The sequence below is a fragment of the Perca flavescens genome, chromosome 24 (assembly GCF_004354835.1).
Source record: "Perca flavescens isolate YP-PL-M2 chromosome 24, PFLA_1.0, whole genome shotgun sequence".
NCBI lineage: Eukaryota > Metazoa > Chordata > Actinopteri > Perciformes > Percidae > Perca > Perca flavescens.
In genome coordinates this window covers 1,249,853-1,263,486 of record NC_041354.1, presented here as the reverse complement: position 1 = coordinate 1,263,486, position 13,634 = coordinate 1,249,853, and the positions used below count along the sequence as shown (strand labels likewise).

Genomic DNA, 13,634 nt, shown 5'->3' with positions numbered 1-13,634 from the left:
TATGCAATCAGAAAATGACCACAATATGTCATCAGATATTAAAGAGCAATGTGCAGGTTGGACACCCCTATACAGCATAGTGTATATTAATGATAAACAACTACATTTTCAAAACTGGAGGAATATTTAACCGCCATAAACGATATTTTGAGATAAAATTGTAATAAAATAACTTCCGCATCTATCTATCCCTGACCGGAAGTGACGTAACGCAAGGGAGTCTGGTCAAGTTCATGCTCAAATTACAATGGACGTGGATGAAGAAACCGAGCTCTCCAACGTTGGCGAGCATGCCTATGATGGCCCACAGGCCTATAATTATGAGCCTCCTAGGAGAGACAGAGGTCAGGGGGAGATTAGGGGGGGGATCAGGGGGAGGAACAATGGGCAGAAAAGAGAAGTAGAGTTGCGAACCAGTGGCGAATAGGGCAAGTGACTTGGTGAGTTACTGTGTAGTATGGTGGCTAACTCTGGTTCATCTAGGCTATTACATTGGTGTTATACAATAAATCTGCTTTAGCAAACATACTTTCGACCTTCTTTTAGATTAAACATACATGTAGATTGTCTTAATTTAAGCCAGCAACGTTTTGTCTTGTGATATTCTACAACCTAAGATTTTAACGCAGAGACAGCTGTGGAGTCCATCCAAGCCATGGATGTATTAAGAGAAGCAGGTTAGCACCAGCACAGAATCGTTTTGTTGGCTAGGTGCTTGTGCGGACATTGTGAGGCTATGGCGTCAGTGGTGGACAGCATGTGTTGTCGAGAGGTGGATGCCTACTGGGCACTAGTTGAGGGTTTAGTCCCGGCCACGGACATTACCTGCCTAACGCTCCATCCCGGCTTTGATGCCTGCTGCCTCAACCCGTTCTCGCTGCAGGTAGCATACCTCAACTTCAGGCAGGAGTATGGTCCTCTCCAACCAACAGACCACAGTATGTTTAGATGAGAGTAATTTATAACACTATTATATTATACACTTCTATTATAGTCGTCAGTTTTCTACACAAATAAACTATCAAAATAATGTACATACTGTAACTACTTATATATAGCCATATTCTACTGCTCTTTATACTATTCCTCTTGCACATACAGTACACTTATTCTTACGTTACCGTTTCTGCACTACAATGGTACTGTTACCACACTGCACATATCTGTCTATATGGTTCATACTGAATATCCATATTTATTCCGTTTTTCTTATAATATATTCTGTTAATACCCTGCATATATGTCTATATTCTTACTAATATGTTACTCCTACTACATTGCACATATCTATACATGTTGTTCATTACTTACTTACTTATACATATTTGATTTTGTTTCACTTCTGGTTGGACACAAACTGCATTTTGTTGTCTTTTTACTTGTACTCTGCACAATGACAATAAAGTATAATATAATATAATCTAATGTGCATTATTGATGCTGAGGGATTAGAAGATTTTTCAACTCTGATGTGCATACATACCTTTATGGAATAAAATAACTGAAAATGTTACATCAAATAAGTCTATCACTCAATATCAACATTGCACCCCTATCATTCTCTAGGCAATTCCGATACACAGCCTATAGGCAGGTGGTCCGATAGACATATGGGTTTCTGGGCAGGGAGATCAGGAAGGCGATACCAGCTTGTGTTGTGGCCGCAATCAGGAGGCAGTTTCCCGAGGAAGGAAGGCAATCAAATATATTTTGTTTTCACAAAATGAACACAATCACAAAGTGTCTTGTTGTATAAAATGTATTCATATTTTCATTGATAGTAACTAGGAGTGTTGTGCAAGTTACTTCCAAAATGTAATTCATTATAGATTACTAGTTATTGTCATTTCAGAGTAATTAGTTATATTACAGTCTCTGAATTGTAATGCTTTACACTACTTTTGCATTACTTTAGTTTGACTTGGCAGGTAGCTTGTGAATTTCACCACCAGTCTCATCTTTATCAACTTTAATACATCATAACAAGAGTTCTCTCAAGACACTTTACAAATAGAGTAGGTATAATTTACACTATAATTTGGAGATGTTACACTATAATTTACAGGGACCCAACAATTCTAGTAATTCCACCAAGAGCAAGCATTCAGTGCGACAGTGGCGAGGAAAACCTCCCTCTCAGGAAGAAACCTGGGACAGACCCAGGCTCTTGGTAGGCGGTGTCTGACGGTGTCAGTTGGGGGTGTGATGAACAGTGGCGATAATAGTCACAATAAAGATAATTGAACTACGACTATAAATAGTAGTTGCAGTAGTTCATGGTGTAGAAGGGCGTTACAGGACGTAGCAGGGAACTGCACGGCGTAGCAGGACCACGGCGACAGCTGCAGCCATGATTTAGGGGCCACCCAAGTCCAAGGAAAACTGCTAGGTGAAAAAAAAAATAAATAAAAGATTTGCACAACATCACATAGTCAGTGGTCACAACACATACAACCTAACACAACCTAATACAGTCCAGTATGAAATGTCTTCTTCCTACCATTAGAAGTAATTTGTAAATGTTTATGTGTCATATACAGCGACTGATAGATGCAAGTTACACTACCTGATGAGCTTTGCAGACATCTGATGTTGCACTATGACCCACGACGAAGCAATAATGGCCCAGGATCCTGTAGAGAGAAGCCCTCTGTCAGGTGCATCTATCCCTTCATTACTGGCTGCACGCTCTGCCAAAATCTGAAAAACACGGAGGTTCAAAATCACTCACAAAAATAGGATACAAGCTTAGTTACCAACTGGATCAGTAATAATAAAAAAGAGAAATAAAACCAAAGCAGCTCTGACGTGTCAAAACCTCTAGTGGCAAAATCTAGGAGATTTCAGCATATTGATTTAATAGATCAATTTGGACTTTGTAAATTACCAGAGAGTAGCCTACTGGGATACAAAATTGTGCGGGAGAACAGTCTGAATTGAAATGCAGGGGAAACTGGAGTTTTTGTGCTAGCTAGCTGCCTGCCAACAGCTCATAGCTAGCTTAATGCAAACTGCATTGATTTCAAGGCAGACAATTACGAAAACCTGTTCTAAAGCTGTCTCTCTCTGTATACTGAAGCCCTGATGCTAGGAATTTGCAGTCAGCGCATTTTTAATCCAGATGAGGGAATGATTTCAGACGCAATTTTAGCTACTCCTGTCATCAAATCATCAGCTACCAAATGTTTGCTAATACAATAGCCAAGCTAACATGTATGTTACTAGTTAGATGGTGGATTGCCCAATACATACACACTCAAATCACTTCTTTATTCTGAAATTATTAGACTAAAACATTACGAAATCAGCCAAATTAAGAGTTACAAGAATTAAAAGTAAGACTTACTCTGCTAGGAGCTCTTTTCGGTGCATGGAATTTCTGCAAGTGCTAGCACTTGGTCCTCCAATCTTGCCCACGCCAGATTCAGGTGAAAGCCTTGATGGTGGTGGACTTGATTCCATTGAGTGCACCGAGGGAACAGCATCGGTAATCAGCATCGCATGGTCCTTACTCCAAAATCCCATCCGAGACTCCAACAAATCTCCAGGTCTATAACTCTTCAGGTCTATAACTCTCCGGAGTGAAATGAGCGGCACAAACGACCGAGTGTGTGGTGACAGACGCGGGAGTGAAGTCTGTTCACTTCACCTGCACAAAACGCACCCAAAAACGAAAAACCTTGCTTTTCCTACAAGGAAAATTATGTACACGATTTCCTGACAGGCTGGACTTTGTGCAACCAGCACAAACACAATAATTTACCATTATGACTTACATAAACTTTCTCTATAGCTTTCTCTCTCTCACCACTGTAGAGTGAGAAGAAACCTATTGTTTACCTCTGCCTACGTCATATGACGCGTTGCTAGCGGGAAAGGCTATTTCAGAGCCTAGCTTAAAAATGGGCACCCTTTCATCAAAATGTCTGCTTTAGGGTTTGTGTAACATAGCAATTTCTACTTATGTGTTTTTAAAAGACCTCTTCAGACAACATTAAGTATTAATTCAGTTATGAATTCAACCTGCACATTGCTCTTTAAGGAAACATGCTAAGTTGAAATACTATATTCTCTGATAACGATGGTAAAGTGCCCATCTTATGAAAAAAAACACTTTTTCTGGGATTTGGGCTGTTATTTTGTGTCTCTGGTGCTTCCACACGCATACAAACTTTGAAAAAAATCCATCCATGCTGTTTTGAGTGAGATACGGTTTCTGGTTTCTTGTGACGTCACAAGCCGAAATGAGCTGGCTAACTGCAACCGTTAACTCGTAGCGTTAGCATGCTAACACTAATGCTAGCATGCTACCTCGTTCTCAATAGCAAAGCACTGCTACAACACACACAATTTCACCATAATCTACAAAAGAACTACTTACATGTGCTCCCTCATTTAGAAGTCTCCCAGCTAATCCTGCCTTGTAACTGACCGAAGTTGAAGAAACAGCCTTTCTTTTACTGTCTATGGAGCTAGCTAGCTGACATGATCTACATCTGAGCTACTGCACATGTGCGAGTGCAATCAAAGATAGTACAGAAGAAGAAGATGAAAAGAGGTCTCAGTCTGTAGCTAAAACAGAAACCAGGTGAAAAGAGGATCTGCAGCAGTGAGAGAGAGCTGTGCAGTACAACAACAATATGGTGTTTTTTGAAAATTAAACCATGTAAACCTATTCTGGTACAACCTTAAAATACAATTATGAACCTGAAAATGAGCATAATATGGGCGCTTTAAAGCCAGTATTTTCTCCTTTAAAATTTCCATTCCGTGACAGAATGCCTGTTTTTGTTTTGGCTTGTTCAGTTCTTCCTTAGAAAATACGTAGAGGTACAGTATACTAAATCTAATAATACAATAGACTATATATGTAAATATTAACAATTGAATGCTAATAACAACTTACTTTTTGTCAGAAACGTGTTTAAAATCAATTAAAATATCCTTTGCCGTACCGATCTTATTTTACATCCATGTGCTGTATATTCACTTAGCTACTAAACTTAACTTTCCTCTGCTCAGGCTAGCTTGCTCTCTCTGTAGTCACCGTCACTCTCTCACTCGCGCCCCAGACTGGTGGGCGGTAACTAATGGTTGTTTCTAGAAGGGATACAGCTATGGCGTTTAGCTGAGAAAAAGTGAGCGACATGTGGTGACTACAGTTAAGAATAGTTAACAAAACGACTCGTTAGCGTTGCTTGTGTTGCACAAACTAACCTGTTTAGTTGTAAACTGTGTACGAGTCTGTTTGCTGCCTTCTTTAAAGAGGCAGGTGCTGGGCTGCAGGGCACGTTGTGTGTGTGGGTCTGGTCCACCAACCAGAGGACAAAACATTCAACCCGCAGCAACATTTTAAACAGGATTTCTGCAGGATTCAGCAAGTCAGATTTAAGGCTTTAAGACCTTTTTAAGACCATTTTGAATACAATGTATCACAATTTCCTCATTGGCATTACATGACTGGTGTCTAGTCACCCTGTGGAGGACCCAGAGAAGGGCTGGCTATAGTTTGTGTTTTTTCCAATACCGGTCCTAAACGATACTTTTAAAATGGTGCCTAAACGGTGCCACTTGATCCCATTTTTTGTAAATATCAGCTGATAATGATCGGTGATTGATCAATCGGGGCACCCCTTGTTCTTTCAAATGTTTTGTAATGTTGCTGACGTTATAGTAAGTAAGTAACTGAAGCTGACTTACTCTGACTTTGGAGGTCTACCAAAAAGTAGCGGTGGCTCCATTGACCGGTCACTCTTCATGGACACACAGCTAGGTTCAGATTCAGGTTCAGGTCCCGGTCCCGGTCCTGTGAAGGTCCTGTTAGAAAGAGAGGAAGATCACCAGGGAGGTAAATCCACATTTTAATCTTCAGAAACCGAAGCGGCTGGAGAAACTAGATGCTATCAACCAGAAAATAAAGTCTGAAGCTCTTCACTGAATGCTTTCTGCTCTCTGCTCATCCTGTTCTATCATTCATTGTCTTTCTGAAAGAACAGGATAGTTATAAAGACTCTAGCACTAATGTTATCTTTTTAGTCCTCTAATGGAGCCATGACTTCATCATGAGAATTAATGTCACTTTTAAAATCAGACAATTTTCTGGCCTGTGACATGTTGGACGATACTTTTCCTATAAAGTAGCTGAAGCTAGGGCTGAACGATTTTTGAAAATAATCTAATTGCGATTTTTTTCCCCAAATATTGCGATTGCAATTCGATATTCGATTATTTTGTTAAGCTCTTTGTCTTCTGTATTATTCAACAAAGACAAACAATAAATCATTGTATAGTATGAACAACACACAATTACACACTAGACAGTTAAATAAGTAAAAACACATACATACATATTATGTCCTCTCCGTGAACCATCACCTTATCGTGGTGGAGAGGTTTGTGTGTCTCTGTGAACCTGAGGGCTGTGTTGTCTGGAGCTTTGTGCTCCTGGTAGGGTCTCCCAAGGCAAAGTGGTCTCAGGTGAGGGGCCAGACAAAGAATGGTTCAAAAACCCCAATGAAAAAGCTAAGCAGAGATGGAGTGACCCTGCCCGGAGGAAGCCCGGGGCCCCCGTCTGGAGCCAGGCCCGGACGGCGGGCTTGTCGGCGAGCGCCTGGTGGCCGGGTTTGCCACGGAGCCCGGCCGGGCACAGCCCGAACAAGCTACGTGGCAACTCCCTCTCCATCCCATGGGCCCACCACCTGTGGGAGGAACCGTTGGGGTTGGGTGCGATGCCACATGGGTGGCAGTGAAGGTCAGGGGCCTCGACGGACCAGACCCGGGCGGCAGACGCTGGCTCTGGGGACGTGGAACGTCACCTCTCTGTGGGGGAAGGAGCCGGAACTGGTGCGGGAGGTGGAGCGCTACCTGGTGGGGCTTACCTCTACGCCCAGTCTTGGTTCTGGAACCGTACTCCTGGATAGGGGTTGGACTCTTTTCTTCCCCGGAGTTGCCCAGGGTGTGAGGCGCCGGGCGGGTGTGGGGATACTCACAAGCCCCGGCTGGCGCCGCTGTGTTGGAGTTTACCCGGTGGGACGAGAGGGTCGCCTCCCCACGCCTGCGGGTTGTGGGGGGAAAACTCTGACTGTTGTTTGTGCATATGCACCAAACAGGAGTTCGGAGTATTCGGCCTTCTTGGAGACCTTGACTGGAGTCCTGCATGGGGCTCCAGTGGGGGACTCCATTGTTCTGCTGGGGGACTTCAACGCACACGTGGGCAATGATGGAGACACCTGAGAGGCGTGATTGGGAGGAACGGCCTCCTGATCTAAACCAGAGTGGTTGTTTGTTGTTGGACTTCTGTGCTAGTCATGGATTGTCTATACTTGAACACCATGTTCAAACATAGGGATGCTCATAAGTGTACCTGGTACCAGAGCACCCTAGGCCGAAGGTCAATGATCGATTTCATAATCGTTTCATCTGATCTGAGGGCCGTATGTTTTGGACACTCGGGTGAAGAGAGGGGCAGAGCTGTCAACCGATCACCATCTGGTGGTGAGTTGGGTCAGAGGGTGGGGAAGACTCTGGACAGACCTGGTAAGCCCAAACGTGTAGTGCGGGTAAATTGGGAACGTCTGGAGGAGGCCCCTGTCCAACAGACTTTCAACTCACACCTCCGGGCGGAGCTTTTCGTGCATCCCTGTGGAGGCTGGGGGCATTGAACCCGAGTGGACAATGTTCAAAGTTTCCATTGCTGAAGCTGCGGCGAGGAGCTGTGGTCTTAGGGTCTTAGGTGCCTCAAGGGGCGGTAACCCACGAACACCGTGGTGGACACCGTGGTCAGGGAAACCGTCCGACTGAAGAAGGAGTCTTTCCGGGATATGTTATCCCGGAGGACTCGGAGGAAGTTGCAGGGTACCGAAGGGCCGAAGGGCTGCAGCCTCTGCCGTGAAAGAGGCAAAGCAGCGGGTGTGGGAGAAGTTTGGAGAAGACATGGAGAAGGACTTTCGGTCGGCACCAAAGTGCTTCTGGAAAACTGTTCGCCACCTCAGGAGGGGGAAGCGGGGAACCATCCAAGCTGTGTACAGTAAGGATGGGACACTGTTGACCTCAACTGAGGAGGTAATAGGGCGGTGGAAGGAGCACTTTGAGGAACTCCTGAATCCTACTAATACGCCCTCTATGTTAGAGGCAGAGCTGGAGGATAATGGGGGATTGTCGCCGATTTCCCAGGCGGAAGTCACTGATGTAGTCAAACAACTACACAGTGGCAAAGCCCCGGGATTGATGAGATCCGTCCAGAAATGCTCAAGGCTCTGGGTGTGGAGGGGCTGTCCTGGTTGACACGCCTTTTCAACATTGCGTGGAAGTCTGGGACGGTGCCAAAGGAGTGGCAGACTGGGGTGGTGGTTCCCCTTTTAAAAAAGGGGGACCAGAGGTGTGTGCCAATTATAGGGGTATCACACTTCTCAGCCTCCCTGGTAAAGTCTACTCCAAGGTGCTGGAAAGGAGGGTTCGGCCGATAGTCGAACCTCGGGTTGAGGAGGAACAATGCGGATTCCGTCCTGGTCGTGGAACAACGGACCAGCTCTTCACTATCGCAAGGATCCTGAGGGGAGCCTGGGAGTATGCCCAACCGGTCTACATGTGTTTTGTGGATTTGGAGAAGGCGTATGACCGGGTCCCCGGGAGATACTGTGGGAGGTGCTGCGGGAGTATGGGGTGAGGGGGTCTCTTCTCAGGGCCATCCAATCTCTGTACAACCAAAGCAAGAGCTGTGTCCGGGTTCTCGTAGTAAGTCGGACTCGTTTCAGGTGAGGGTTGGCCTCCGCCAGGGCTGCGCTTTGTCACCAATCCTGTTTGTAGTATTTATGGACAGGATATCGAGGCGTAGTTGGGGTGGGGGGGGTTGCAGTTTGGTGGGCTGGGGATCTCATCGCTGCTCTTTGCAGATGATGTGGTCCTGATGGCATCATCGGCCTGCGACCTTCAGCACTCACTGGATCGGGTTCGCAACCGAGTGTGAAGCGGTTGGGATGAGGATCAGCACCTCTAAATCGGAGGCCATGGTTCTCAGCAGGAAACCGATGGAATGCCTTCTCCAGGTAGGGAATGAGTCCTTACCCCAAGTGAAGGAGTTCAAGTACCTTGGGGTTGTGTTCATGAGTGAGGGGACAATGGAGCGGGAGATTGGTCGGAGAATCGCGCAGCGGGTGCGGTATTGCATTCAATCTATCGCACCGTAGACGAAAAGAGAGCTTAGCCAGAAGGCAAAGCTCTCGATCTACCGGTCAGTTTTCGTTCCTACCCTCACCTATGGTCATGAAGGCTGGGTCATGACCGAAAGAACGAGATCCAGGGTACAAGCGGCTGAAATGGGTTTCCTCAGGAGGGTGGCTGGCGTCTCCCTTAGAGATAGGGTGAGAAGCTCAGTCATCCGTGAGGAGCTCGGGAGAGCCGCTGCTCTTTGCGTCGAAAGGAGCCAGTTGAGGTGGTTCGGGCATCTGGTAAGGATGCCCCCTGGGCGCCTCCCTAGGGAGGTGTTCCAGGCACGTCCAGCTGGGAGGAGGCCTCGGGGAAGACCCAGGACTAGGTGGAGGGATTATATCTCCAAACTGGCCTGGGAACGCCTCGGGATCCCCCAGTCGGAGCTGGTTAATGTTGCTCGGGAAAGGGAAGTTTGGGGTCCCCTGCTGGAGCTGCTCCCCCCGCGACCCGACACCGGATAAGCGGACGAAGATAGATGGATGGATGGGACATATTATATATATATATATATATATATATATACATACATACATACATATACATACATACACACATATATACACACACATATATATATATATATATACACACACATATATATACACACATATATACATACACACACACACACACACATACACACACACATATACATACATACACACACACACACACATATACATACACACACACACACACACACAAATATACATACATACATACAATTTTTTACAGTGCACAGAGAGGAGCTGCCTCCAGCCCCTCCCCCTCGTGAAGTTGCGTGCCGACACCGTCAACACTGCACTAGCTCAGAGAGGCTATCGTTACGTTAGTTGCTGCTGGTCTTGCCGTGGGATTAACTGTACTAATAACACCGTTGAAACCCCGCGGCCACGCTGCTGTGAAAGCTCCCCGAACCGTCATTTATCAGTCTGGTTGTTACCCCTCTCAGTGGCAGCTCCTCCACTCATATCTTTATAACGGAGCTAACCGCTAACCGGAGCTAACCGCTAATCAGAGCTAGCTCGTTGCCAACCGAGCCTTCAGTTCTGCGTGCCTGTGTCCATTAACTGAATGTATGGACTCCAGCCCGAGCAAAACCCTTCATTTTATTAAAATGGCTGTAAAAGTTTTAAACTTCAACTCAGAATTGTTTGAATGACAGAGATCAGCTCAAGGTACAGTGTAGCGTTAGCGTGCTAAGTTGATGCATTCTCTGCGTAGTGCAGACTGATTTGCTCTCGTGAGTCATCAAATCGAGACCAAATCGCAGCCTTTGCGATTAGGAAATCGCATTTTAACATATCGCGATATTATCGCAAATGCAATTAATCGTTCAGCCCTAGCTGAAGCTGACTTACTCTTCCTTTGGATGTCTTCTGAAAGCTAACGGTGTTTTCCTGGACCAGTCACTCTTCAAGGACACACAGCTGGGTTCAGGTTCAGGTTCAGAATCATCAGAGTCCAGTCCCAAGACCGTCCTGTTAGAAAGAGAGGAAGACCACCAGAGAGAGAAATGTGTAAAATGTAATCCTTCTGTCCTCCTATAGTGTAGGAATTTATGCAAAAAATGTGACCGGTGACCAGTTTGGCCCTAAAAAGGTCAGACTTAATCTGACTCAAATTTGCTGGTCACTACACCCTGAATAGTGTTCGTTTACTGGTAGATCAGAGAAATAAAACTCAGGATTCGTTCAGTTAAAGTTATAACAAGCTTTAGTGAAGAATGATATTGCAAAATACACAAACACACTGTATGAAAATGTTACCTCGGCTTCTCCCATTCTCAGGTCAGAAGAGACAAGTTGCTATTGTTGGATTTGAATACCTGCGTGTTCTTAATCTTCTGCAGACTTTAGGGAGTTCTGAGAGCCAAGGCTATTTCCATACTCTGTGTCACAAATCCTGCGCTTGTAAAACACAGCAACATTGTTGTCTCCTTCCCGTCCAATCAGAGAAGACCTTTTCTGACACTCCCTTTACACTTCCTTTATGTCTTATCACTTTAAAACCAGATGGCCTCTCATAACCCAGAGAAGTGGAGACAACAAGTTCAGCTTCATGAACTCTAAAAACCTCTTACCTTATTCTCACAAAATATATTCTAACAAGGGCCAAAACTTTATTATGAGGATTAATCTCAACATTTATAAATAAACTAAATCAGGAGGAAGTAAAGCCGGGGTTAGGAGATACAAGCAGCACTCCCTTCTGTCATCATGATAAAGATCTCTGGTTAATGAGGGACGAGGTAACTAGAGTTGGGCCGGTCCGGTCCAGTGTACCAGCCTGAACCAGTTTGATTTGAAGCTAAAAGGTTGTTTATTAGAGGTCTGACCAAATTTCGGGACCTGAAAGCCTGTAAGTGCGAGCTTCTCTGTCCTCTCTGCATGTTGACAGAGAGCTCAGCTCACACACACACACACACACACACACACACACACACACACACACACACACACACACAGGAGGTGCGGTGCAGATGGAGAGAAAGTTAAGTCGCCTCTGCAGTTTGATAAAGTCACGTTGAGTCACGGCGAACACAAGTGTGGCTACAGTTTTCAAAACTTCAAGTAGACAGCGTTTACTACATTATAATATAATAGCAAGATCGCTGTGCAGTAAATGTTACACTTCTGAGACAGGCATCACAGTGTTTCACAACAACTCACCTCAATTTTCTTCTTAACATTTCATTTTCACTTTTCATTGCATTTCGCTCCGTCTCATGTTTACGTCTCTCCATTTTAATTAGATCCATCAATTCTCTCCGCTCCATTTCAACTAGCCTCTCGTCCATGTTAATTCTCCTCTCGGTTACAGGTCACCTTCTTTTTGTAACATAACGGTGGCTTCATGGACAAACAGCTGGGTTCAGGTTCAGCAGGATCTGGTCTCTGATGGGTCCTGTTAGAAAGAGAGGAAGACCACCAGAGAGGTAAATCCACTTTTTAATCTCCAGAAACAGAAGCTGCTGGAGAAACTAGAAGCTATCAACCAGAAAATAAAGTCTGAAGCTCTTCACTGAATGCTTTCTGCTCTCTGCTCATCCTGTTCTATCATTCATTGTCTTTCTGAAAGAACAGTAACATTATAAAGACTCTAGCACTAATGTTATCTTGTTAGTCCTCTAATGGAGCCAAGACTTAATTATGAGAATATTATATATTAGACTTTAGAAACAATGGATGTAGCATCTGTGACATCCACAGCATTACAAACCATAATAACAGTTGATATGACAGTAAAACTGTTTCCACAGCAACCCGGCTGCTACTTTAAACTAAGCTATCAGGTTTTAAACTCTCTACATTTTAAAATAACCTTAACTTCAGCTGTTCAGTCCACTAACCTTATATCTCTGTGTGAGTGCAGGCAGATAAAATGGCGAGACAGTTATGCAGTTACACATTTCGTTGATAAAATGATTGTTTTACCGCCTTTATAAATGAGTTCAAACACATTCATTCAGTCCAACTTTATCTAAAACAAAAAGGAATTTAAACGGTGTCAGATGATGATTTAATAGTTCAATAAAAGACTCCCCCTCCCCTTTCACCTCCTTCACCCCGTGGTACAGACAGGGAGAAGAAGCGCTCCTCTCCTGTGTGTTTTTGCTGCTAAACGCCGGAGGAAATACCAGATGTGTTTATGATAATACATAAAGGATCTATAACACAGTAACAAGGATCATTAACTGGACTCTGACTCTTCGTTACTCTCCCAGATATCCTCTCAACTTGGCGGCGGATCTTTGTTAAGACGACAGTTTAACAGTCTGAGTCAGAAGTCAGATTGTGTTTAGTTTAGTTTCTCTGCAGCGTTTTCTGATCTTAAACTAAACTAACGACAGCTTTGAGTTCACCAGTCAAATGTTTGAGAAGAGTTAAATTACCTTCAGATGGAGCTTCTTACGGAGAGAAAAGGCTGCGACACTCAACAACCTCTGGGGAGTGGGAGTAAACTTTAAACAGGAAACACAATCCCCCTTACAACCCCTCCCCCTGCACGCATGACTGCCCCCTGCAAATGTACTCCCCACACCAGTGAGAAACCTATGAGATACCTAACACCATAATCCATAATATACACATGATGTCTGCAATCTGAATATGTAGGTGGAGAGGAGGGAGATCATGATAGGCTACTATGAGTAGGTCATATTCCTGCATATTGTTAGAAATATTATGAATTACATCTCTCACACACACACACACGCAAACACACGCACACACACAAACACACGCAAACACACACACACACACACACACATGCAAACACACACACACACAGTCTTTAAGCTTTTTGAGTGTTATTTATGTAATATCTGCTCTAGCTTCTTCAACATTTTAGACACAGATATGTTGATAATAATGCTCCAAAATGTTGTGAAATTGCACTTTTTTGATTGACAATGTAACATTTTC

The 13,634-nt window shown here is 44.4% G+C and overlaps 1 protein-coding gene across 1 annotated transcript in view; it reads right to left on the bottom strand.

Annotated features, from left to right (window-relative positions):
* LOC114551252 (NLR family CARD domain-containing protein 3) overlaps nucleotides 1–13,201 on the bottom strand; it is a 221,525-nt gene extending 208,324 nt beyond the window's left edge. The window contains exons 1-3 of the mRNA XM_028572423.1: nucleotides 13,103–13,201; nucleotides 11,880–12,114; nucleotides 10,569–10,688 (exon numbers count right to left, since the gene is read on the bottom strand). Of these exons, the coding sequence (XP_028428224.1) occupies nucleotides 10,569–10,688; nucleotides 11,880–12,007 (248 nt within the window). The 5' untranslated portion in view covers nucleotides 12,008–12,114; nucleotides 13,103–13,201. The remainder of the gene's footprint in view (nucleotides 1–10,568; nucleotides 10,689–11,879; nucleotides 12,115–13,102) is intronic.
* Nucleotides 13,202–13,634: the final 433 nt, after the last annotated feature.